The sequence below is a fragment of the Colobus angolensis genome, unplaced genomic scaffold (genome assembly GCF_000951035.1).
Source record: "Colobus angolensis palliatus isolate OR3802 unplaced genomic scaffold, Cang.pa_1.0 Scaffold166, whole genome shotgun sequence".
Lineage (NCBI taxonomy): Eukaryota > Metazoa > Chordata > Mammalia > Primates > Cercopithecidae > Colobus > Colobus angolensis.
In genome coordinates this window covers 2,564,575-2,591,651 of record NW_012114777.1, presented here as the reverse complement: position 1 = coordinate 2,591,651, position 27,077 = coordinate 2,564,575, and the positions used below count along the sequence as shown (strand labels likewise).

The 27,077-nt window shown below is 38.8% G+C and overlaps 1 protein-coding gene across 1 annotated transcript in view; it reads left to right on the top strand.

Moving 5' to 3' along the window:
- Positions 1-27,077, top strand: part of LOC105508712 (lipoxygenase homology domain-containing protein 1-like) — a 272,465-nt gene that overhangs the window by 110,435 nt on the left and 134,953 nt on the right. Inside the window, exons 10-11 of the mRNA XM_011937618.1 lie at positions 8,484-8,703; positions 23,551-23,718. Coding sequence (XP_011793008.1) covers positions 8,484-8,703; positions 23,551-23,718 — 388 coding nt within the window. The remainder of the gene's footprint in view (positions 1-8,483; positions 8,704-23,550; positions 23,719-27,077) is intronic.

The following is a 27,077-nucleotide window of genomic DNA, read 5'->3' as shown; positions in this document are numbered from 1 at the left end:
CTTCTTCTTCTTCTTCTTCTTCTTCTTCTTCTTCTTCTTCTTCTTCTTTTTCTTCCTCCTTTGTTCTTTCTTCTTTCTTCTTTTTTTTTTTTGAGATGGAATCTTGCTCTGTCACCCAGGCTGGAGTGCAGTGGTGCATTCTCCACTCACTGCAGCCTCCACCCCACCAGGCTCAAGTGATTCTCCTGCCTCAGCCTCCTGAGTAGCTGGGAGTACAGGGGCCCACCACCATGTCTGGCTAATTTTTGTATTTTTAGTAGAGACGGGATTTTGCCATGTTGTCTAGGCTGATCTCAAACTCTTGTCAGGTCCATTATAATCTTACAAGACCACTGCATATATGCAATCCATCCTTGACCCATATGTTGTTATGCAGTGCATGACTATATGTAATTTCTAGATAGGAGGTGGATTTGGTTTTGCTGGGCTTGAAATGTAAACCTTCATGGTAAACCTGCCTCTGCTTCCTGGCAATGGCTAATGCCATATGCTCTTGCCCCAACAAAAAGTTTTCCAAAACATCATGGGAACTTTGGGAAATAGAGTATATATTTTTAAAAATATGGTTTGTTGAGAAATTAAAGAATTAGATGAAACCAGAAAATAAAAGCATCCATTATAAATACAATCAATAGACATTTATATTAATGATATTAATAAAGTGTACAAAGCAGAAGAATCACAAATATGTTTTTGGAGGAGACAGAACATCGAGAGAACATATGACTTTTGATATATTTATGATGGAATTACAAAATCAGGGTTCTAGATGAATATAAAGAGGTTCTCTGGATGTTCCAGATAGGTATTTGACACCATTTTACATCTGGTATATCTATGATCTTTCCAAAAATAATACTGAAAGACCAACAAATGTACATGTTCTTAAGAACTGACTGAACCAAGTAAATATTAAAAAATCATTTGAATAAATAAGCAGAGAGACTTTGATTCACTAGATTTTTCCCTTATCTGGTGAGAAAAGTCACTGGATTTCTCAATTATTTGATCTAAAATTTACTAAGAATTGTATGAATAGATCTTGTGGAATGATTCTGGGGGGGAGGGGAAAGGACAGCACTCTCTCCCATAAACCAGTATAAATTTATCTGAATTAAAATTTTTTATCTGTTTAATTTGGAAAAGCTACACATCTAGATGTTTTTAGACAGAATAAAAAAAAGAGTATGTATTCTGAAGCTTTTGGATATAACGTACTCTGAATGTCAGTTAGGGCAAGTTGGTTGATAATATTGATAGTCTTCTATATTCCTACTTATTTTTTGTAAATATCTACCAATTCTTGAGAGAAGGGTGTTAAAATCTCCAAATATGGTTGTGTATTAATCTATCCCTTTTATTTCTATCAAGTTTTTCTTCCTGTTTTTAAGTTCTATTAATAGGTACCTTCACACTTAGGATTATTGTATCTAGTTGCTGAATTGACATTTTTGTCATAAAATGATCTGTATTTCTGGTAATACTCCTATTCTTAAAGTCACCATTATCTAATGTTAATATACACATGCAGATTTCTTTTGCTTTGTGTTTTCTTGGTATCTAATTTTTCCATCCTTTCCTTTTTTAGCTGTCTGTGTCTTTATACAGTACAGTTTTTATATATGGCATATTGTTAGATGTTACTTTTTAAATCCAGTCTGATAATCTCTGCCATTTAAATAAAAAATTTGATCAATTTACTTTTATAAAAAATGGGGTTGCAATTCACATAGCATACAATTAACCATTTTGAAACATACCATTCAGTGGCATTTAGTACACTTAGTGGTTCATGTTATGCAGCCACTACCCTGTCTAGTTCCAAAACATTTCCATCACCCCAAAAGAAAACTCTGTACACATTCAGGAATTGCTTTCCATTCTCCCTTCCCTTTCAGCTGGCAACCAGTAATCTGTTTTCTGCCTCTTCAAATATTTCTCGATATTTTTATATCAATGGACTCATTGAGTACATGGTCTTTTTTGTTTGACTTCTTTCCCTTAGCATCTTGATTTTTGAGGTTTATCCATGTTGAAGCCTATCTCAGTACTTCACTTCTTTTTATGGCTGAATAATATTCCTTTGTTTGTGTATATCACAATTTGTTGATACATTTGTCAATTGTTGGACATTTGGTTTGTATCCACATTTTGGCTACATAGACTGTGTTGCTCCGAATATTTGTGTACAAGTGTTTGTCTGAATACCTGTTTTCAATTCTTTTGGGTATATACTCACAAGTGGAATGTTGGGTCATATGGTAATGCTATATTTAATGTCATGAGAACTGCCAAATGTTTTCCCACAGTGGCTGCACCTTATTGTTGTTTTAGAATTCTTTATATATTCTGGATATTTCAATCTTGTATTATTTTGTTTCTCCTTTCTCTTTTTTGGGATAACCTATTGTGTTTTTTGTTTTTTGTTTTTTACCATTCAATAGTATCTTCTCCTTTGGCTTATTAACTGTCCCTCTTTTTGGTTTTTAGTGGTTTATGTACACATTAAAATATGCATTCTTAACATGTATAATATAATAAACTTTAAAGAGTGCTATCCTATTCATATCCCCTCAAACCCTTGTGCTATTATTATGTATTTTATTTCTACATATATTACAAACCCCGTAAAGGTGAAACATTCTATTCCTCATTATATTTGCTTTAGACAGTCCATTGATTTGCATAAAATTTAACAAAAGAAGAAAAATTGTGGTTTATGTATACCCTTTTATGTATAGTATATTTACTATAGCCATGCTTCTCCTTTTTTGCTATACATTTACATATCCATCTTGTATTATTTCTCTTCAGCCTGAAGAACTTCTCTTTGCATTTTTTATAGTACAAATTGGTTAGTTATAAATTTTCTTAGCTTTTTTTAATGAAAAGATGTTCATTTTACCTTCATTTTTAAAGAATATTTTTGATAGATATAAAACTTTAGGTTGACAATGTTAATTTGTTCTTAGAACTTAAAAGATGCTTCATTGTATTCTGACCTGCATTTTTTTTAAAGCAAAAATAGCCACTATTCTGATTTCTATTCTCCTATATAAAAATAATATTTTTCTTTGGCTGCTTTTAAGAATTTTTCTTTCCTTTTCATCAGTTACTATGATCTATCTAGGTGTGATTTTCTTTATATATATTTTGCTTGAGATTCACTAGGCTTGCTTTTTCTGTGGGTTGCTGTTTTTGGCCAAAATTGAAAAATTTTAATAAATATTTAAATAATTTTTCGGCTCTATTCAATCTCTCCTTCCAGGAGTCTAATTATATATATGTTAGTTTAATTGATACTGTCTCACAGGTTACTGAGATGCTGTTAAATTGTTTTACTAATTTTTTATTGTGTATTTCAATATGGATAATTTCTATTAACTGCCTTCAAGTTTACTGGTTTTTTTGTGTCTAATTGGTTATTTTATTCCATTAATTATTATTTTACTTATTGTATTTTCTAGATCCAGGATTTTCACTTTTTTAAATATAATTTCTAGATATTGCTTGACAATGCTTATCTCTTTACTGAGTGTATTCCTCCTTTCCTATAGATTATATGGCATATTTACTATATTTTAGTATCTTTGTCTGCTAATTCCAACATCCATATTATTTGCAGGTCTATTTTTATTAACTCCTTTTTTATTGACATTTTGCAGTTTGTTCATGCATCTAGTAATTTTGATTGCATAGTAGACCTTGTGGATAATAGTGCAGTAACTCTGGATTATGTTACATTCTTCTGAAGAATGTTGAGTGCTGTTAATTTGTGGATCACCTTGAATGCAGGGGTTTGTTTTTATGCCTTGTTAGGACAGGGCTATTTCAGCTTTATCCTTAGTCTTGAGAGAATCTTTTTAGTAAAGAGATGTAGTTGTCATTTCTAATGCATGGTACTTCTGGGGATTTGATGGAAAGCCTTGGGAATTTATCATGCTTTTATAACTTGGTGTAACTCAAACTTTAAAGTCTTTTTCTAAAGTCACTTGTGGTAACAGCTAGAATTGCCACTTAGTTATTTTAGCCTTCTGACTTGTTTTTTCTCTGAGCTCCTTGCAGTCATACCTGCATGTGAATAGTGTAGTCACTGGTCTAGGGTTTGACTGGTATTTCTATACAGATTTGTATCACCCACTTTTGTTGCCTCCTTTCTGGGATCTCCCCTCTTAATTTCCAGCTACTCTGGTAGTTCCAAATTAGTTCCAAATTCATTCTGCCCATTCTTCAGCAGATTAGACTGTGTGTTTCTGCTTGAGTTTTAGCCTCGTTGTTTCTTGTAGAATTGGAAATGTCCTCAGGCAAAAAGCTATACAAATATAAATATCGGCTATATTCAAGGGTAAGGTCTTTTCTCTCTCATTTAGGGTCAAATCCCTGGCTTTGCTGTCAGCTTTGTTTGTTTCACAGTGCCCTTAAGCATAATTTATTATTGTTGTTGCTAGAAAGTTAGGTCAAAATAAGTTACCCTTCTATAATAAAAGTGGACCCTACATAAAGAATTGATTATAATCCATTTATATTTTGCCAAGATGTATCAAGATTTACTTCAAAATCCAGGAGAAATGTGATTGCTATGTTAGAAAAAGTTAAAGATTCATATTAGGGGACGTTGGCTTTAACCTTAATCATACAACTGCTTCATAAAGATATCACGACTTTGTTTCCAGTAGAAATCATTCACTGTTGAAAATACAGACTGCATGACAAAGTATAAGCCATATTTTTCATTCATTTAAATAGCAACTAATTGGATTACAAACTGTTATTGTTAAATTAAAAAAAGAAAGAAACACAAACATCAAAGTGTTAATAAGAACCTTTTCCCAGTTACTGGGGCTCAGATACTTATAAGGAGACTGTTATAACAAATCATCGAAACTTTGCAAATTATTATCAGATTTGTGTGCCCACTAAAATTTTGATACAAGCCAAAGAGAATGAGGGAAACACATGAAATGAAAAAAATCAACAGCTATATGATTTATTTAACAAATGTTTAAAGCAGTCTATTCTCTGCCAAATTTTGTGTAAATGCTAAGGGTAGAGAAAAGAAAGACAGAACTCAGATCCTCAAGGAGTTAAGGGTCTAGTGGGGGAATGCTAAAAATGGACAAAGGACTTAAGATTAAATATGTAAGACTTAAACTTAAGACTTAAGTTTAAATTTTCTCAAGAAAGTAGGACAAGGGTATTTAAGGTACCCGGAATTGTTTATAGCTAGTAGCTCCTAAATCTTCAGAGGCATCATAACTCTAGATAATCAAATGCGTGAGAAATCTGTTCTCTCTGAAAGTCAAGGTCAGAGTCAGGGGCTCGGGACTAGGAGAACATGTTATTCTGTGCAGGGAAAACTCACTAAAATCTGTGATCGCTTAGATTCTTGAAGTCTTTTAAGATTGTTGAGGAAAGGGCTTTTGAACTTAGCTTTGTGAATGACACCAAGACTAAAGAAAAAAGCATTTTTTAAACCAAGGACCCCTGTTTAGTTTCAGAAGGAAACCTGGATGCTCTAGGCCATAAAGCCCTGTACCCTTTTTTAAAAAATCCAAGTATCATTTACTCATTAAGCCAGGAAAGTTTTATTTTCCAGTTCTTTCACAAGGAATTTTTACCCAGGATGTGTAGAGGAGAAGAGTATCATATTTTTCATGTTGTATAATATAACAAATTGTCTGTGCTTTGGGAGATTTTTGTTGTTGTTTTTTTTTTTTTTTGTGGTGTCACTTCCTCTTAAAATTTATCCGAATGACTTTTAGTGTTTCTAACTTGTTAGAACTCAAGTTTCTAGTTTATACTTCTACATTCCTGCCCTGAGTTGAAAGCTATAGTATTTCCTTGAAGGGCAATCAGTATGTAAAATGAGCTGTCCTAGATGACTTGAGATGCTGAGTTAAGATAAAATGCCCCAGATGGAATTCAGTGATCACAAAGCTAATTGGTGTTTCAATGTGTTTTTCCAACATATGAAAGTGTCTTAAACAGAAGATACAGACTTTACACAACATGAAATTTGCTTCTAGAACTTAAGTTTTAAAAATAACTTATTTTCCATTTATTAAAAAAAATACTAAAGTTTCATGTGGGTTTAGGGTATCCTGGTTAGAAAAATCCTACATTTTGGAGTCACTGTCCTTTTTTGTGTGTTTTCAAATGTAGGAAGTTAAATGTGTAGAAAACTAAAAACAGTTATATGCAAGAAAAATTTCTAGGCATATTACATTTTTGTTTGATTAAAACTGAAGTGACGCAGGTTGATTTATTAAACCAGAACTAACAGTTCAAAACTAATTTGACTAATATCTTAGAAGCAATTTGGAAGCAGTCTACAGCACTAACCATGCTATAGTTCAGTCGTTTTGGTTCTGGTTCTAATTGGCTAACCCAGGCATGCACAATCTATGGGTAATTTAGTTTCTATGCCATGACACTATTCAGTTATTATTTACAAGTATATTTGTGAATTACCAACAGAATTAGACATAGGGTTTATCAATTTTAATTTCACTTATGATGGCCAAATCGTAGTTTTAATTTTATTCTGTGAGTGGTTGGACCCATTTTCTGTCCTGTCTTTAGATTAGATACATTTAGACCACTTCTTTTTGTTGTTAGTACAAAATTCTGACTCATAAAAAATAGCTGCTATATTTATTGACTTCTATCATATTTTGTAAGATTGGTACTATTGTAGTATTCAAATGGGGACACTGAAACTTAGAGAGGTTGAAAAACTTACTGCAGTTCACACAGCCAGCCAGGTACAAGGAAATAACTTTCAGACTCAGGTCTGTCTGATATCAAAACCTGAGGTTCTGTATTTCTGTGGAGAGACCATGTTATTTTGCCTTAGGGTGCATGTTGGAGCTTGGCTACTGATTTCTATCATATTTCCTTCTATCAGTAACTTTGAGGAGGATGTTAGGGGTCCTGTACTTATCTGAACTAAGTACCAATGTTAACATTTTTTCTACGTGATAGAATTCCTATAATCACATTGTTCTAGAAATAATAGGAGGGGGACCAACTATTTAGCTTGCCTGTGATGAATTCTGTCTCTGTGCACCCAGACTAGAGAGCATTTTGGCTACAGGACAGAATTTATTCAGAGCAATTATCACCAATATGACAACCCAAGATTATATTATCAAGGAAAATATTTTAGTAGAAAAAGGTAGCAGGTATGCATAACAGGTGTAACTTCTGTGATGATGTGACCATTTATGGTAATACCAAAGAGAGAAAAGATGTTGTAGGTCATTGTGGGGGTGAGGGCAGATGAAATACTAGAAGGCAGATTAAATGGTTTCTAACTATAGTATGTGGCAATCAGAATTTTGGCCTCATGATTTTTGGCCCTGGTGTTACTCTTACGACTACGTTATGTTCCATGGCAAATAGATTTTACAGACGTAATTAAGGTTACTAATTAGCTGACCTTAAAATAGGAAGATTAGTCTGGTTTATACAGGTGGGCTAACTCTAAGTTATACATGCCTCTAAAAGCAAACATTTTTCTCCCAATGGTAGCAGAAATTCCAAGCATAAGAAGGGTTTGATGTGCCCTTGGTAACTTGGAGATTCAGAGGGCCACACGTCAAGGAAACAGGGAACTCAATCCTGTAGCCACAAGGAACAGGATCCTGCCAACAGTGTGAATAAGCTTGGAAGCAGAAGCTTCCCCGGAGGAGCCCAGCTCACCCAGCGCCTTGATCTCAGCTTGTGTGGTCTTAAGCGGAAGTTCAGCTGAGCCACATGGTGCCTGGACTTCTGACTCATGGAATTAGAAGACAATAAATGGGTCTTATTTTAAGTAATTAAGTCTGTGGTAATTTGTTACAACAGAAATAGAAAACTAATGTAGGACATAATTGATCAATTTTTTTTTCACATGACCCCTGTAGGAATTTTCAAGACAAAAAATATTGCTTATTCTGAATAATGAATAATACCTTAGAATATTTGTCATACTGAATAATTATGTGTTTTTGGGGGGGAGAGTGCAAAGGAATACAATCACATTACCAACATGTTTGTAGAATCACAGCGTGAACCCTAGTTTAAATCTAGGTGTACATATGTTCTCTTCCTCAAGATCTCACTTTAATGGGAAAATTCAATCTTAATAACACCAGAGCATTAGATTGTCTTATTATTCAGGTCTAACCACTGAATGAATAGTGTGTAATAATAATTACGATAAAATATGTATATTGCAAGATAGTAATGGTGAGTTGCTAAAAGAAAGGATGTAATGAAAACTAGCTGGATTTAATTTATTGGTTTCTCCATGGTTAGTGGATACATGCCTCACCATATAGAACAGCATTTCATGGTGTTAGAAGTAACTGGTTCTAAGGGAAATTAGTAAGGAGTATTTATGATTAAAAAAAAAGTAGGTATTGAGTTCAAAATGGAATATGAATTTGGAAATTGGAGATGTAGGGAGTTTTAGTTCCCTTTTATCCTTTGTGTTGCAGATTAATCTCAAAGATTTTGGTGAAATCTATAAAATACGTATTGGACACGACAACACTGGAAAGAATCCCAGGTGGTATCTGGAAGAAGTTAGACTTGAAAATATAGCCACAAATGAGCTATTTTGTTTGCCTGTTGATTCCTGGATAGCTGAGAATGAAAATGATGGAGATCTATGGAAGGAAATACCCATCATGGGAACTAAGAAAGCACCTTTGCCAGGTATATCATTTCATTTCCTTTGTGATGTGTATTGAAAATTAAAATAATTGAGATGATTTAAAATAGGGGCTGGCACCTTTTTCTGTAAAGGACCAGACACTAAATATCTCACACTCTGTGCGCTATAAAGTCTCTGTGAAAACTGCTCACTCTGCCAGTGTAGTGAGGTGGCAGATATAGATAATATGGAAACAAATAACGTGGCTGTGTGCCAATAAAACTTTATGTGTAGACTCTGAAATTGGAGTTTCATATAATGTTTATTTGTTAAGAAATAGTATTCTGGTTTTGATTTTTTTAATCATTAAGAAAAATAAAAAGCATTCCAGCTCCTGGACTGTACAAAAACAAGTGGCTGGCAGATTTGGCCCACGGGCCGCAAGTTTTTTGCCCACCCCTGATTTAGAACATTAGACTTTAGGATTAACACCGGTATGTCTGTTCAAAGGTGACCACGTATATCCAAGAATAGATGTGTGTGTTCAGCTCATCTTTCTGTAAGCTGCTTTGCTACCATTTAGATGTGACTTTCTTCTTAGCTAATTATGTTAACAGATGTCAGCAATCATGAACTTTGTAGCGCCTGAATTCCCTTACTGTGTATTTTTTCTTTCTTGCTTGAAAGCGAACTTACCCAATGTCTTAATTTTCTCTCTGTCCATTTCTGGTACCTCTAATAACTACCTTCTTTTTGCCTCCACCACTGGAGAGAAAACATTATTTCTCAATGGCTACTGATAGCCTCTTTGTTCAGAATGAAATGACTGTGTATATGTGTGTGTATATGTGTGCATGTATGTGTTTGTGTGTATGCATGTGAGTGAGTGCATGTGCGTGAATGCTTATATATGTATGTGTTTGACAGAACGTATATATGTGGGTATATGCGTATGAGTGTGTGCATGCATGTGACATTATGTGTATGTGTATATGTGTGTGTGTGCATGTTCCTGTATGCATGTGTGAAAAAGTCTGTGTGTATGAGTGTGTGTGTGTGTGTTCTTAGTGTCCTGGACCTCTCTGCTGTATTTGATACTGATACTGTTCATGTCTCATTTGAAGAGGCAGAGGTTCTTAGAGGCTCTGGAACCAAGTCTTGGTTTGGTGATGTGATTAGCTAGCCTCCCTTAGCCAACAATGCCTTGTCTGTAAAGTGGTGATAAATAGTGTTTATGCCACAGGATTGTTTTCATTCCATGAGATAATGCATTTATGATATTTAGGATGATGTACTTACAGTATATAGCAGTGTTCCTAGCACACAATAATCCCACAAGAAATACTAGCCATTACTATCATCATCATCATTATGTATCTCTCCTACCTTGACCTTCATCACATGGTACCAGCCTAGTACTTTGACTGTTTCATCCAAGTTTTTCTCTTTATATCACTGGCCCTACTTGGTCATTTTGCCTTGAACAGGTGGGTTTAAATGCTTGATTCTTTGCTCCCCTTTGAGCATCTCTCTAACTTCTATTGTTAATTCTACACAACAGAATGACACATTTTCCTCTTCAGTCCTGTCTTCTTTCCTGCCTAGGGCCCCAGCACTCCATTAGGTGTTTACCATCCCATCATCTTTAATACCCACTCATTCAACCATTCCACACAGATAAGGGTAAACACATGCCTACAAACAGGTCTCAGGTGGCTGGTGTGAGCCAGGAGTAATGAGCACCAGAGGAAATCCAGATGATTCAGATAGGGGTCCTATTCTTTAGAAGTCATTCTGTCTTCATGGCCATAGTTATCATCGTCAGTCTAATGATTCCCCCTCTTCTGGCCTCTCATCAGTTTCTTCTTTTCAGTATCCCCTGGAAGTCTTTGTTCAGCATTTCAGTGATTCTTTGAACCCTCCCTGTCCTTGCCCGTTCACCTCCTGCTGATTTCCTCTACAATTACTGGAGGGGCTGGGCTTCTCTCCACCAGCGTCTCATTCATTAGCCTTATATCCCAGCTGGTGCTCCACCCCACATACTCTCAATCTCTGTTAGAATGGCACAGAACACATGGGTACATGCCCCCAGAAATTTGTTGATTAATTCAGACACAGCAAGAAATATTTGGGGTAAGTCCTGCTTAGTGAAAGGAGAAATGTAGAATAATACTAATGCTTTATATTTGCATATATTTTGACAGTTTGCAAAAACATTCTCTCATATAAAATTTCATTTGACACATCATAAAGCTCCTGATTCTAATAGTTCTTTCTAGCTGTCCTGCAGTCATGTGAAGGTGGCAGTGGTATCCAGGGATGCCCAGAAGATGCTGAAATGGGAAAAATGAAGGGGTCCTAAAAAATTTAGAATTCTAGTTTCTACCCTGCATGTCTCAGGACCTATCTATTCTATTCACCTTGTTGCTAATATGTCAAATTCATTCTACTTTTGAAAAATGAGGTTTAAAAAAATGTTGAAATCCATGGTACTAATAAGAAACAGAAGAACTCTGATGGTGTGCTATACTAGATATTTCTTAATTTGTTATGTTTTTAAAGGCTGCATTATTATTATTATTATTATTGAGATAGAGTCTCTCTCTGTCGCCCAGGCTGGAGTGCAGTGGTGCAGTCTCGACTCACTGCAATGTCCACCTCCCGAGTTCAAGCGATTCTCCTGCTCCAGCCTCCTGAGTAGCTGCAATTACAGGCACGAGCTACCTTGCCTGGCTAATTTTTGCATTTTTAGTAGAGATGGGGTTTCACCATGTTGGCCAGGCTGGTCTCAAACTCCTGACCTCAGGTGATCTGCCCAAGGCTGCATTATTTTAAAGTGAACTTTGAGCCCTATTAGGCAACTCATTTGTATTTCTTTCAGTTGCTTCTATTGGAGCACATTTGTTACAAGCAAAAAGGAAAAAAAAATGTGGAAGGCAGTTGTATGAGTTTTTCTTGTTGTTGTTGTTGTTGTTTTTTAATTTGAGGTCCAAGAGAAACTGCATTGTATTTTAAATGAGCTATTGATTGTGGGTCCATTTAACTCGAGCAGCAATAAAGGCTCAGCATGTCTTCCCTGCATCTTTCTGTTCATCCTTTCTCCAAACTAGCTAATGAAACTTTATCCATTAGCATTTCCCATTTAAAGGGGTTAATTTCTTAGCTGAAGCGCACTAACCATTTCTTAAGGTACTTTCTCCAGCAGAAGAATATAACGTAATGATGGTACTTACAGCTAATCTGACCAAGTCTTCTCATTTTTCTCAGGCTCTGCAATATCAATCCAGTTGCCCTTTTCCCAGATTAATCATTAAAATCATTAAAATAAGAAAATGAAAAAATAATAACACCCCAGTATTCAGGAATTAAACAGAGACCAAAACTCATGGGTGGGCAAGGAGCAGTCTGGGCATGCTGAGTACCATCTTTTGGAAAGTCATCTTGGTGCCATCCAGAGGCTCATTTGTTATTCCCATGACATCAAGGAAAGCCCACAGTGGATTCAGACCAATGAAATGATACTTTCTTGATTTAGCTCTGAGAAGAGAAGGAAGGAAATGTTGACCTTCAATATTGTGGGATTGTCTGTCCCCCTGTTGTGGCATTCTCTAGCTGGCCACGGGAAAAACACAGGGAGTGATGAGGAGAAACTTTTAAATGATTAAGCTACTGATACTTTTCTTGGAGTTGCCAGGCTGGTCAAGTCCTAGGGATGCACTTGAGGGTTGGGTACTTTTTAATTTCGTAGCACGGAAAGAGTGATTTTCCAAGCAGTTGGCACTTACACTCTGAGCCGATTAATTCTGTGACATTGCCTCTTATTTTCAAAGGATTGCTGGAATGTTTTCAAAAGGAGAGGGTTTTGAGAGTACTAGTCTATAAGTCATCATGCTTTCGGGGCTGAGCTAGATTGCTGGTGGATTATAGTCATCTCCTCCCAGAGGCCAGCACTGCCAAGTGCAGCTTGTTTCGTGCCTTTCTCTGATTTATTCAGCATCCGCAGTGTTGGTGGGGAGCAGCCCGGAGGAGATGCCCACTGCCCTTGGCTTATTGTCCTTAAGAGTCTTTAGTTAAGGGCCTGGCAGGGATGCTTAAGGCTGATAAGAATGCCGACTCAGCTTGAGGTGGCCTTGCCTCATGTTCTGGCTCCAGGCTGTCTCCAGGAGAGATGGATGATAAAGGAAGGTGAGGTTCGAGGCCCCATCTATGGGTGAAGAAATGTTTGATGCCAGCCTTTGGCAAGTGGTCAGAAGGGCTTTACTTCAAATCAAGAAATAACCATCTGAGAATGTATTAAAGTACCATCATATCTGAAATGTGCCTGCTTCAAAATATTTGCATTTATGAAACTTGAAGTCACGAGAAAAGAAGCTGAAATGCCTGCTGACAACCTATAGCAAGTTTTAGATAACAACTGAGCTAAATTAAAAAGAAAACGACAAACTTTCTTTAATGCTTTAGCCTTTATCACAGTACTCGTCAATATGTGAGGGGAAAACATGGGCTTCAGAATGATTCAGACCTTTTCGTCCACAAGAGGACTGTAGTTCAGATCCACAGCATCGCCCACAAGAGGACTGTAGTTCAGATACACAGCATCTGGCCTCAAATCCAGGTCTCCATCACTGACTATATGAACTGGGGCAAGTGGCCAGGTTTTCTGAGTTTCTGTTTCTTTGTGAAATGGGAAATATAACATCTATTACCAGACATTTAATTCACCATCTAAACCAGGACTTTTTTTGAGAGTGAAGAAGGGCTCTGAATCATTATTTCAGGACAGCAGTGTCAGTGGAGACCTTTTTAGGCAAACCCAGGCCGTGAGCCTCCTGTGGGGTTTCCACCAGGAGCGCAGCAGAGCAGCGCAATGGGTGCCCATCACAGAGGAGGCACTCAGTACGCTAAAATCATTCATTCCCCTCCTTCCTTCGCAGTATTTAGCTGCTATCATGGGAACACTGGTATCACAAAGAGCACTTTGGGATTAGTACAGGCTGTTCTCAACCCTATTGACAGGGTGACCCTCTTAAAATGTCAATCAGATTATGTCATTCCTTTGCTTACAACCCTCCAAAGATTTTCTAACTTACTAAGAGCAACAGCCAAAGTCATCACAATGTCCTACAAAGACCTACTTGTGTCCCGCCACCACCCGCTGTCCCCGACTCCAGCCTCTATTTCCCTCGTGACTCTGGCTTGCATCCCCGAAGCCTTCAGGCCCCTGCCCTTTCAGTCCCATCTGCTATCACAGGCCTCGCCCAGGCCGCTGCATGGCCAGCTCTTCATCTGTGCTCAGGTCTCTGATCCAAGGGACGTTTCCAGTGCCGCTTTCCTGGCAACCTTCTGTAAAATTGCAAGAAACTCCACTCCCCTCCCAACTATGGCATCCGTTTTCTCTCTACGGCTCAGACGTACTTCTTTTTTGTGTGTGTGAGACAGAGTCTTGCCCATGCTGGAGTGCTGTGGTGCAATCTCAGCCCACTGCAACCTCCACCTTCTGGGTTCAAGTGATTCTCCTGCCTCAACCTCCTGAGGACTTGGGACTACAGGTATTTTATTCTATTTATTTATTTACGTATTTTTAGTAGAGACGGAGTTTTGCTATGTTGGCCAGGCTGGTCTTAAACTCCTGACCTCAGGTGATCCACCCGCCTCGGCCTCCCAAAGTGCTGGGATTACAGGTGTGAGCTATGGTGCCGGCCCATAGGTATTTCTTTTTCAACAATCAGATATGTACTTTCAACCAAGAGGCACAGGATGATGCAGCCCCAAAGCGCCACCATCTATGGTCTTGGATCCCAAACCTTCAGTGCAGACTGGAACTGAACTGTCTGCACATGTTTAACGCTGAATCTCATTTGCCATCTGTTCCTGAGATCTGATGTTTTTGGGCTGTATCAATGCGATCTCACCACAGTGAGTGCTCCAAAAGCTTAATTCTTGATGACCTGAGAGAAAGCACTAAAACGGGTCATTAATTAAATCAAAGGGAAGCTTCAGCCTAGGGGCTTGTCTTTGGGAAGTTTGGTCGCTCTGCCTGCAAAGCTCCAGGGCCCTTGTGCCCAACCTTGCTCCAGTCCTGCGGGGGCTGGTAGCCCTCTCTGCCCAGCATCGCAGGGCTCAGGTGCAGAGGGAAGCAGGCCCAACAGCCAGGAGAGGGGGCAGGTGAGGAGTCACTGGGGCAGTCATTAGTGTTACCTAGGCGCATTAGAGCCTCATGGCCAAGACTAAGGGACTAGGGAAGTCCCCGAAATGCAATTGCACTCTTTGTTCTGATTAGGAAAGGTTCCACAAAAAATACCCATGTTAACAATATTGTGTGCCCTGCGATAAGGCTGAGGGCATCAATGAGAAGTTCATGGCCTTCTAGCCTTCTCCTTGAACTTTATGGTTATTTGGTTATGTCCACCAAGGTAGGTAGAACCTGAAACTTGTTCAGAACTTTTTCCCGAGATGAAAGAAAGTGTGCTGAGAGAGCCTGGCCCCAGGATGATTTACCAGCTGGACAGAGCTGGGAGGCTGGGTGGCCCAAAGAACCCTTCATACCACCTTCTGTAAATTGAGGAGCTAAATAAATATTTAGCTCAATTTATTTATTTATTTAGCTTCAATTTATGTATTTAGCTCTTCAATTTATTTACTTTTAATGGCAAAAAACTGCAGTTACTTTTGCACCAACCTATAGAAGGGCCTGAGTGGAGAATCTTCTGGTTAGGGTCCTAATTAACATGTAAGGTTTCATGGATTTCACTGGAGTGTAACGCTGTTTGCCCCTAATAAAGTTTGTGGAGTCCTCTGTGTGTACGTATGTGTGTGCGTGTGTAGACATGCTTGCCTCTGTGTTTGCATATGGGTGTGTGTGTGTAGACATGCTTGCCTCTGTGTGTACGTATGTGTGTGCGTGTGTAGATATGCTTCATACATGTTTGCACAAGGGCACATCTCTCTAGGTTAAGTCCCATAGATCATTTCCCAATAAAATACGAACTATACACCTTGTTAGGAGAACAGACGCCTGCAACATTAGAGATACAGCTGGAAAAATGATATTCTTATGTGATCCCATTATTGATTTGTTAAATGGAGAATATTTCCCAAGCTGATTGAGCAGATTGAGAAATCTTGGATAGTTTGGATGGAAGGAAAATGAATGACGCCACTGGGTCACACTGTGTAAAGGAGACAAGGAGGCATTCTAAATGAGCTCTCTTAGGGGGAGCTTCTAGCCCAGAGTCTGGCATGAAGGGCTCACCATGCCACGTCCCCGCCTCACCCCTCTTCAGTCCCTCCACACGCTGGTGGATGGCACTCCTTAGGGACAGTCAGAGTCTGGGAAGCGAAATTCTATTGTCCGCTCCACTGACACATATGGACCTGGGTCTAGGAGATGTGGCCAAAGGGCCAGAAGCTAAGTGGCCCCTGGGGTGAACTGGGGAACAAGAACAAAGTTAGGAAGGAAGAGACAAGTTCCAACGACTATCCGGGAGGAGCACTTTGGGGCGGGGGTTGCAGAGTGCCTGGGAAGGTGGCCTGGGAAGGGCACAGCTCAGGGTGGGGAGCAGCCGCTGATCAGTGGTTCTTTGGCAACTAGCAGAGTGCGGTGCACAGGACTCATCGACGGAGGGATGAGGGAGCACTTCTTTATTCAGCAGATATTTATGTGTGCTAGGAGCTGGGGGTTCTAACTTGAAAAAACATGAGCCCTGCCCCTAGGAATATGGGAGTTAGGAGCAAGGAAACCAAGACGCTCCCTGCACAGATGAGTGGACTTCTGCAGCAGTGCCCTCAGAAGTGGCAGCCTGGGCTACAGACAGTCCTGTAGACAAAGCCATTGCCTGATAGAGCACTGATAACTTCAAGTGACCTTAATAACACAATTACCAAATATTCTTTCATGCTTTATTCAAAATCATCCTAAATTGAGGAGATTGCTTCCTTTTAGGGCATTTCTCTGGCAATAGCTGCTTAAATCTAGGAGGAAAATTGCCTGGCTCAACTAATTTATTATCACTTCCTATTACTGACAGATGGCCAGCTGTGGGGGAGGCAGCCGTCTGCTCCTTTGCATGCATACTACTGGGACCAAAATTTTGTGGTCCTCAGTACTTCCTTGCTCATGTTCAACTGTAACATCTTAGACTAGGTTATAAGTAGCCCTTCCTCCTGAAACATCTAGTGGTCCTAATGTTCTACTCACTTATAGACACACATAGAAGTCTGATAGGGGAAGATCCAATTCCATTCCACAGATAAACTTCTGGTCTCTAAGTAGTTAAGCTACTCCACTCCAGCCAGCTCTGTGAAGGGCTGCCCTCATTGCCACATGTCTGCAGTTTTCATCTTACCTTGCATAATCAGAAATGGGCCACCAAGGGAAAGAAAAACTTCTTGGCCCAAAAAGAATATGAGATGACCGTTAAAATGAAATCCAGATTAAAAACAGAACTATACTAAATATAGTATATATTATAAACAATTAATTGGCTTCAATTCCTTTATACATTCATTCATTTAAGAAACAGACACGTGTCATGTATGAGACCATCTTTCTAGACACGGTCCAGGTTACTGCTATATCTGCATTGTTTTCACCATCATGTGGTGGATTTGAATCTTCATAATGATAACTTTGAGGGGTGCAAAATATAACCTTTTTCCTTCTCCACAACTGATTAAAGTCTACAGCTTTATTGTAGACTTTACTACTAGGAAAGTATTGGGTGTGATAGAAATATTCTTTATCTTGATTGTGGTAGTAGTTCCAAGACTGTGCGCATTTGGTAACACTCATCAAACTATATCTTAAAAGTGAATTTTACTGCATGTTAAATTATACTTTAACATACTTGACTTAAAAAATAACCCACACCCTTGTTGCTACTGATGGTGGAAATCTTAACCATTTTGACTCCGAATAAACTCAGACACTTCCAGTATAGAGTTGAATTTAGTTTCTTTTGGTTTAAAACTGACCAATTCAGGATTCTTTCTTCTCATTCTTCCCCTCTTCCTACTCCACGTGAATACCTTGGTTCCCAGATATGGTCCTCATGTCTGAAGGTGCAAGGGCTACCTTCAGTTCTCTTTGGCCTTCCCCGAAGTGTCTCATTCAGTTTGTCTTTGGGAGTCACCTCCTCCATCACTGGTAATGTCTGCTGAAGGAAGCACACATCGCACCACGGCTCTAGTTTCTGTGCCACCCTAGCTAGAAAAATGTGTCCCTTTGGGACTATCATACTGATCTCAGCCATTCCATGCTTCTCTTAGCAGCAGGGGTGAGAGCTGATGAGGGCACTCTGTTGCCTTTCCCACGCTCCTCCTGGCTGCTTGGACAACAGGATGCTGCCTCGGGGCTGCCCCCGAGATCCAACCCTCAGCTTCTGCTAGTGCATTGCTCAGGCCAAATCAGAGACACCAGGGAAGGAGGGAAGGAGGCAGAGGGGAGGGAGGGAGACAGAAAAGGGACTTTTTTTCTCCACATTCTTGTAAAAAAAGAGAGAGATTTGTTCAAAAACTCTTACAATGAGTAGTCATATCTTTCACAAGTGATATCTCTCCTAAGATTCTTTCAGTCTGTTTCAGAATCAGTGGACTTTTTGTTTTAGGCCTTATTCAGAACTGTCTTCCCCCAAGAAATAAGTGTCACTCCCAGGAGGCCCCAGGGCCCTCGGGGCAAGAAAGAAAAACATAGGGAAGAAAAGTCTCAGCTACAATCTCATAATAGTATCCTGATATGTTTGCCAGAATGATGGTGATAATAACGATCTTTCAACAGATGGAATTCCAGTTCTGAATGGTAGAAAGCAGGGCTTTGTTTTGGCTGCATTCATTTTAGATTGTGCAGTCCTTCCACTGGCTCTCTGAGAGGAGGTCATCCAGGCCACAGGCATCAGGCACGGTAGCTGCTGACTGGGGAGCTGTACTCGGTCACCTCTGGGCTCTGGGAGCCCCTCTACTCTCTTGGTTGATTGCTGATAGATATCACAGGCCCTTGGTTTTATCCAACCTGCTGCTATTCATTAAGCTGTCATGGTTCTTCACACTTTCCTGCTACCACTGTCCCTGTTTCCTAGCTCAGGCTCTGGGGCAGTGTGTGTGAGGTCCACTTTTTGGGGACAGCTAAGTTGCCCACACTCTTCAGGGCTACTCCCCAGAGCAGTGCGGGGCTCTGAGTAGAGAACTGCAGAATGAATCAAACAGCTGCTGCTTCTCTTCCCTGCAGGCCCCCTCTCACTTCTATTACTTCTGTGTCTTTGGCCTCTAGTCCTGTAAAATATATATATAGCTTTTGTTTTGTTTTAATCTGCTCTTAATTTTAGAAAAATTTCCCACAACATGAAAATACATGTGATTGCTCTCTCTCCCTCCTCTCCTGACCCTTCTCCCTCCTCTCCTGACCCTTCTCCCTCCTGTTGCAGTTTTGCACTCGTTTCTCCCTGCCCCACCTATGTGTGGGCTCAGATATCTGGCGCAGGCATCCTTGGCAGTCATCTCGGGCAGCACAAGTGCCTGAGTCAGGAGCTGAGGCAGCAGGTGGAGCTTAGGAGTCTCTGTCAATTTCCACCTGCTTCTGCACTCTCCTCTGAGCCCCAAGACTCCCATGAGTCTCCCTTGGCTTCTAAGGAGTGCCTCCTCCTATCCTGTCCTTCCTGGGGCCTGAAGACAAGGTCCTGGTGAAGTGCTTGTAGGAGTGGTAAGGAGAGATAAACTGCGGGTGTCTGGTTGTTGGTGTGTCCCGATCATCCTCTGTCCCTGCCTGGTGTGGATTGGGCCCAACGATACAGCTGCAGAAGACACAGATGCTATCTGGTTTAAGGCTCTTCTCCCATACACACTGCTGGATGGAGACTCCTGTACCATCACAGAAATATGAAGTCACAGCCAAAATAATGTAATCTCTGTATAGTACAACTGTGTCAAAAGTAAATAAAGAGACTGGATCACGATGCAGTGGTATTATAGCAAAGAAACTAAAAATTTGAAGACTTATAATGAACGTATTTAAAGAGATAAAAAAAGTTTAGTGATGAAGAACAGTTCTTTCCCAAGATGCTTTTTTTAAAATATTTTTTAATTTTTTTGAGATGAAGTCTCACTCAGTCGCCGAGGCTAGAGTGCAGTGGCACAATCTCGGCTCACTGCAACCTCTGCCTCCTGGGTTCAAGCTATTCTCATATCTCAGCCTCCCGAGTAGCTGGGATTACAGGCGCCTGCCACCACACCCTGCAAATTTTTGCATTTTTAGTAGAGATGGGGTTTCACCATGTTGGCCAGGCTGGTCTTAAACGCCTGACCTCAAGTAATCTGCCCACCTTGGCCTCCCAAAGTGCTGGGATTACAGGTGTGAGCCACTGCACCTGGCCTGGGATGATATTTTAGAGAAGCTTCATAATGGCTGATAAGCTCTCAGACCAGTGACACTAAGCCAAGTCAACCATTCTTGGGTGTGGCAAGGCTGCCCATCAAGCAGGCAGAAGTTAGGGAATGCCAACACCTGGAACTCTGAAGGAGGCTGCAGTGCACCGTGCATTCTTATATAAATTAAAAAAACAAAAAACAAAAAACAAAAAACAGAAGTACATTGTACTTTCTGTTTTTTGTTTTTTACTGGTTCGATAATCAACCAGGAGACCAAGCAGCTGAATTCATTCATTGCAGTAAAATTGGACTGGAAAAAAAAATTAAGTTGTTATGCTTGGACAAATTTTTTGCACATCCCTCTCCCAGACTACTAGTGAAAAATCATATCATCCCCCTTCCCCAGCCATGTGACATTTTAAATATATCCTTATGACTAAGCAATTATGTGTCCCCATGAAAAGCAAGCATATTAAAAAAAAATTCTGTGCTTGCTGCAGTAAGCAGAGACTGAAGAATCCAGGGCTTAAGGATACTATTTATGGAGCTGTTAATGCTTGGAGTTGAGGCTGATAAATCATCATTAACAAACACTTAGCAAAAGTTTGGGCCTACAAAGATGTTTGAAAATAAACCTGCAGGTGAAGATTTTGAAAGATTTTTGTACCACTAATAAGATCATATAAATCTTATTTATGTAGTCGGCACATTTATAAGCCCAAAGAACGAATAAGTTAAAGAAATCAGACATTCAACATGCTGAGGTTTGCTAATACATGTGTTTGCATTCCTTGACAGATGGGGGAATTGTTAAAATGGTAATAAATAATAAAAAAATATAAGGATGAGAATGTTGAAGATAACGACATTGCAAACAAAAGTGAAAAAATAGTGAAAATATATAGTGTAGCTATCAATTGAATTGGGTGACAATTGTGGCAAATAGGAAGAAAAGCATTTTATGCTGTGCTTCTGGCTTTGTCATGTAAGGTTTTCATAAGCACCTGAAGTTAGTGGCTAATTGTCAGAAAGGAAAATTTAACATCAACCATGGTAAAAAGAACATTTAAAAAATTTGGCAGAAATGTCCAACATATATGGATAACCAACAACAAATCTACTTTTTCAAATACTTTTAGCTAAATAACAGTGATAGATGCAGTAATAGCCACTTCTAAAAAATGGTGCTTTAAGAAGATCATCTGTAGCCTGAATGACAGGTATCAGTAATACCTGTTTTTGAATATATTCAGGTAAAATGATCTCCATTCTGGAAAACATTGACATCTTGAAATCTATCCTTGTATTTTTTCAAGTATTCGAGCTAATTTTAAGTTCTCTTCTTACATATTATAGACTTATCATTGAGCTCCCCCAGGAGTTCATCTCCTTGTATGTATCCTTCTCTTGAGGTCAGATAATTTGTCAGCCTTGTACATTTTACAATAGAGTGAATATTTATTAGCTAGGGCATATGGCTGTGCTTTTAAATCAACAACACTGAGCGTTGACTTTTCATGTCCAAGGAGAAGGACTGAAGAAAGGAGCTGATACAATCTTTGCTTACTCAGATTTGTTTGCAAATATTTCAGGGTGTGTCTAAGTGACATGTTAACTAAGTATTATTGAAGTTCTCTCTTTGGGTTAAGTTAGATAAAGAAGAATTTCATATTGCCTTAAAGATCAAGAAAAAAAATTCTGAAGTTAGAAATTGTTATGAATTTAGCATTAAAAAAGAATTTACATGCTTTTGTTGTACTACTATAGCAAATGCTTAGTGAATCATATTATATAGTATAATGAAAACAAAGTCAATGTTACAGATTCCAGCAAAAATGTCTGTTTCTCCAGGCAAGGTGGGCAGAATTGTGTTTTGTTTATCTCCCAACTTAAACTATGTAACTCTTTTTAACTTGGTTTGAGAATAAAACTTAGTGCTCAACTATGATAACAACCTTGTTCTAAATTTCTGGTACATTTTCTTTCTTTGAATTATTTAGATGGCAAGTACGCACGTGTGCGTGCGCGCGCATGAGCGCATGTGCATGCATACTTTTTGAGGTACATATGAGGTGCATATAACCTAATCAATTGGAGCATCTTCTGGGGACACTGTGTTGAGAAGTATCTGAGGCCATGTGCAGGTTAGCAGGAAGCTGCAAGATTTCATTAGGAGTGTGTGATGGTTGAGGAAGGACTGAGTGTTGCTTTTTGTGCTGTCAATATGTGGTTTGTGTTCTAAACGCTTTTTTATGTATACTTTCAAACACCTTCAACTATTCATTTAACTGTCTTACTTTGTATCTGTTTTAATATTTTAACATCTCCCTTTAAAAATAATCATAAGCAAGTTCACTCTTCATCTGAAATTTAGAAGATTTCTCAGTGAACAGAAGCCTGGTTTCTCTATATAAAGACATCAAATCATGCTGGTCCTCACAAGCATCATACTTGTTTTCATGAAGAATTCTAGGAGAAGCTTTCACTTAATTCAGTCCAGGCAATTCCACAGGTTGTAAGACCAGCTCTTCTTTATAGGTTGTTTTAAAGATTTCTTTGTTTGTCCTAAATTCATGAGAAGTGTTCTAATTTTCTGTTTACACTCAGCTGGGTTTCACTCTGGGGTATTTTTGAATATGTAAGACTGCACAAAGAAACTGATTTATCTTCTCTGCTTATACCATTTCCCAATATACCACATTTGTCTTTATAAAGGTCAGGCATGATGGAAACAGCCAATGTTTCTCACTTACCTTGTTTCCTTACTTGTTGGATTTTCATGTCTGAGTTCTTTGGAAAATGTTAATGTGAATTTCTATAAATGAAACTGCTCAATTGCACAAAGCGTGATTTATAAAGAGTTCTAAGATCTTGGAATAAAAAGTACCCATTGTATCCCAGATATTATCCTTACTAGTAATATCAGCAAGAACAATCTCTTTTCTAACTATTGACTTCTATCAATGTCTCAGAAATTGCCTTAATTCTAAGGTCAAATATAGTGGATTATAATTTGCTGGTACCTTACTGGACTTTTAAAAATATATATATTTAAATTTGCATCTCTCTGGGATCTTTGTTATTTTTTCTCTGTCAAGAGGGCTATTAAAAATCTCCATTATTAGAATAATCTCCAAGAAGTAGCAGCATCAGTGACCAGCTATGACTAGAACAGCCAGACTTTAGGGGAAAAAATGGCTGCTTTCATCTAATTAAGAGAGAGGAGAGTTTTTGTTTTTTTAAAAATACAACTTCTCATAATAACTGTGAAAGTGCAGTGGTTAATGAAAGTACATAATTGCTAACAATAATTATTTTGAAACAGTAGTTCTGGGAATAGCTGAGAGTCTGTATGAATGAGGTAAACATTAAGTAGCTGAAAGTATGTTTGGAAGGGGGTACATAGAAGAAGAAGAGTTGGCGCCAAGTACCATAGAGAAACTCACATGAACTAGATGAGAAAACATTCTGATTTCTTTGTAGAATATATAACTACATTCAAAGAGATAAATAAAAATGAGAAAGATAATATCAGGTTTCTTACATTTCAGTGGTGCTTTATGAGATTCGCATATATACTGGCACAATGCTAGGTGCAGAAACAGAGTCTAATGTATTTATCAACCTCACTGGTACTAGAGGAGATTCAGGACAACGGAGACTTCATCAGTCCAAAAACAATGAAATCAAGTTTCAACGTGGACAGGTAACAGAAACAGGTCTTTATCTGTTTTTACCGACTATCCTTCCTTTAATTTATTTAACAAAAAGACACACAAACAGAAAATATCTGAGATGCTCAGTTGATTCCTGTGAGGAATTCAGGGAGGTGTGGTCTTTTCTTAGTGTGCATGTTATTGTTCTGGAGTTGAGTAGAGGATGGGACTTAACCCAACACACGCAATATTCTACTTCCAGATAGGGCAGACTCGGCTATCACAAAATGGGCACCCTGCTGAGAACAACTAGAAACATTTGATAAAACATCTTTTAAACTGGTTTTAAAGGTATGAGAGAGTTACCCAGGCAGTTAGGGCTTGAGGGCCCAAGATCCTGCAGAGCAAGAAAGTGCAGAGGAGAACTTTATCAGCATGGCTTTCCACCATTTGTAAGGGGAAGCTTGGAATCAATAAGCCAGTCAAAAAGTAGCAGTGGAGCAGTGGAGAGTCTGAGATGCTGTTCAGAGATTTAGGAGGCCTCCTGGGGCTGGGATTTCTCACCTGAACAGTGGCAACCTTCGTGTGAGTCCTCTCAAAGCAGAGCAGGGACACGTCCTGCAACTCGTCATTGAGAGCAGTGATCCCAGGAAGCAGCAGTGAAGGAAAGCAGAGAGTGAGAGAGGAAAAGAGGAGGAGTCAGTAGAAGTGTGCATTCTGGAAGTCACTGCTGTTGGCAGCAGGGACTGGATCACTCTAGGACCAGAGCCACCAGACTGGGCAGCAGGAGCAGCAGTGACAGGAGCAGCCTGGGGGGACAGTAACTCATGTCTTATGGCCATGCACAGATAAACTCCATCTCTGCCATTGTGGTTACTCCATCCATGGCCCATGGCCCATTGCACCACAGGCATTGAGGTGGCCAAGGCAAGACCTCTAAATAAAAAACTATAAAATATTGTTGGAAAAAAATTTAAAACATAGCTACATGGGAAGCTGAGATAGGAGAATTGCTTGAGCCTAGCCCAACTTAGCAAGACCTCATCTCTAAAAAAAGATAAAAGAGAGAGAAAGAGAAAGAAAGAAAGAAAGAAAGAGAAAGGAAGGAAGGAAAAGAAAGAAAAAGAAAGAAAGAAAAGAAGGAAAGAAAGAAAGAAAGAGAAAGAAAGGGAGAGAAAGAGAAAGAAAGGTGGAAAGAAAGGGAAAAGAAAAGAAAAATAAATATACTATGTTCAGGGACTCAGTATTATAAAGTTCTTACTGCTATCTAATTGATCTGCAATTTTAATATAATATCAATCAAAATCTCAGGAACTCTTTTAAAACAGAAATTGGCAAATTAATTATAAAATTTATGTGGAAATGCAGTCAAATACACCTAAAATAATGTTGAAAAAGAAAAACTAAGTGGAGGAATTACAGTACCAGGTATCAAGACTTATAAAATTAAGGCAATTAAGACAACATCAATTTGTGCAAAGAAAGTCAAATATAGCAAAGAAACAGAAGAGAGTCCAGAAACAGATCCACACATCCTAACGTGCAGCATCAGCGAAAGCACTGAAAAATTTCAACAGATTTTTTAAATTGGATATTGTTATAGAAAAAAAATCACAACTCCTATTTTACATCAAATCCCCAAATCAGTTTTATGTAACTTTATGTTTAAATGTGAAAGGTAAAGCAATCAAATATCTAGAAGATATGATGCAAGAAAATCCTCATAATCTAGGGGGTTGACTAGGACTTTAAAGGTGTTTAATTGTGGGCCGGGCACAGTGGTTCATGCCTGGAATCCCAGCACTTTGGGAGGCCGAGGTGGGTGGATCATTTGAGGTCAGCAGTTTGAGACCAGCCTGGTCAACATGGTGAAAACCCACTTTTACTGAAAATACAAAAATTAGCCCGGCATGGTGGCGGGCACCTGTAGTCCCAGTTACTCAGGAGGCTGAGGCAGGAGAATCAGGAGGATGAACCCGGGAACTGGAGGTTGCATTCAGCCAAGAAAGCGCTACTGCACTCCAGTCTGGGTGACAGAGCAAGACTCTGTCTCAAAAAAAAAAAAAAAAAAAAAATTACTTGTGGTAAAATACGCATAACATGAAATTTATTTTTAAACTATTTTTAAGTATAATGTTCTTAAAGTGTAAGTATAATGGTTTAAGTACATTCACATTATTGTGTAAGCATTACTACCATCCATCTCCAGAACTCTTTTCATTTTGCGAAACTGAAACTCCAGTATTCATTAAACAACTCTCCATTCTTCCATCCTCCAGCCCTTGGCAACCACCATTCTACTTTATGTCTCTATGAGTTGACTATCTAGGTACCTCATATAAGTGGAATCATACAGTATTTTCTTTTTGTGACTAACTTCACTTAGCATAATATCCTCAAATTTCATGCATGTTGTAGCATGTGACAGGGCATCTTTCCTTTGAAAGGCTGAATAATATTTGAAAACATTTCCTGTTTTGTTTATCCATTCACTCCATGATGGACACGTGGGTTGCTTCCGCCTTTTAGCTGTTGTGAATGATGTCGCTATGAACATGCATAGACAGTTATAAACTAAAACTTTAAAGACAAATCAGAAAGCATAAAGGGGAAAAAGATAAATTATATTATTTTAGTATTAAAGATTTCTGTTCCTCAAGATACCATTAAGAGAGTAAAAAGGGAAGGCACACGGTGGGAGAAGATACTGTAGAAACATACCGGCAAAAGACTTGTTTGCAGACTGTATAAAAAAACCACAGAGCAACAAGAAAAAGACTGAAAACCCCGTTTAAAACATGGGCATGACACTTGAATATGTGCTTTGCAAAACAGGGTATCCAAATCACCAATAAACATAAAAAGCCTCCCCAGCCTTATTAATAATCAGGAAGAGTCCATGAAAACCACAGTGAAGTGTTACTGTGCATGATCAGATGGTTAAACTTAAAAAGAATAACAATAAATATTGATTCACCCATGGAGCAGTTTGAACTCTCATATGCATCACATATGGAGTGCATATTAGTCTAAACATTTTTAAAAAGTGAGACTTACTATACACACACACACACACACACACCCATAACCCAGCTGTTTCCCAACAGAAATATATGCAGATATCATGAAAAGACACGTATAGGAATGTTCCGAGCAGCATTATTCTAGGAATAATGTTTGTCTGTAAATAGTAGAGTGGATGAATAATTTGGAGTAATATTCAGTAATGAAAATGAACAAGATGCTACTGAGCAAAATGGCGCGGATGAATCTCACGTTGAGTGACACAAGCCAGGTGGAGCAAGTACGCACTGTAGGATTCTGTTGATAATTAAAAGTGCTAAGGCCGGGCGCGGTGGCTCAAGCCTGTAATCCCAGCACTTCGGGAGGCCGAGACGGGCGGATCACGAGGTCAGGAGATC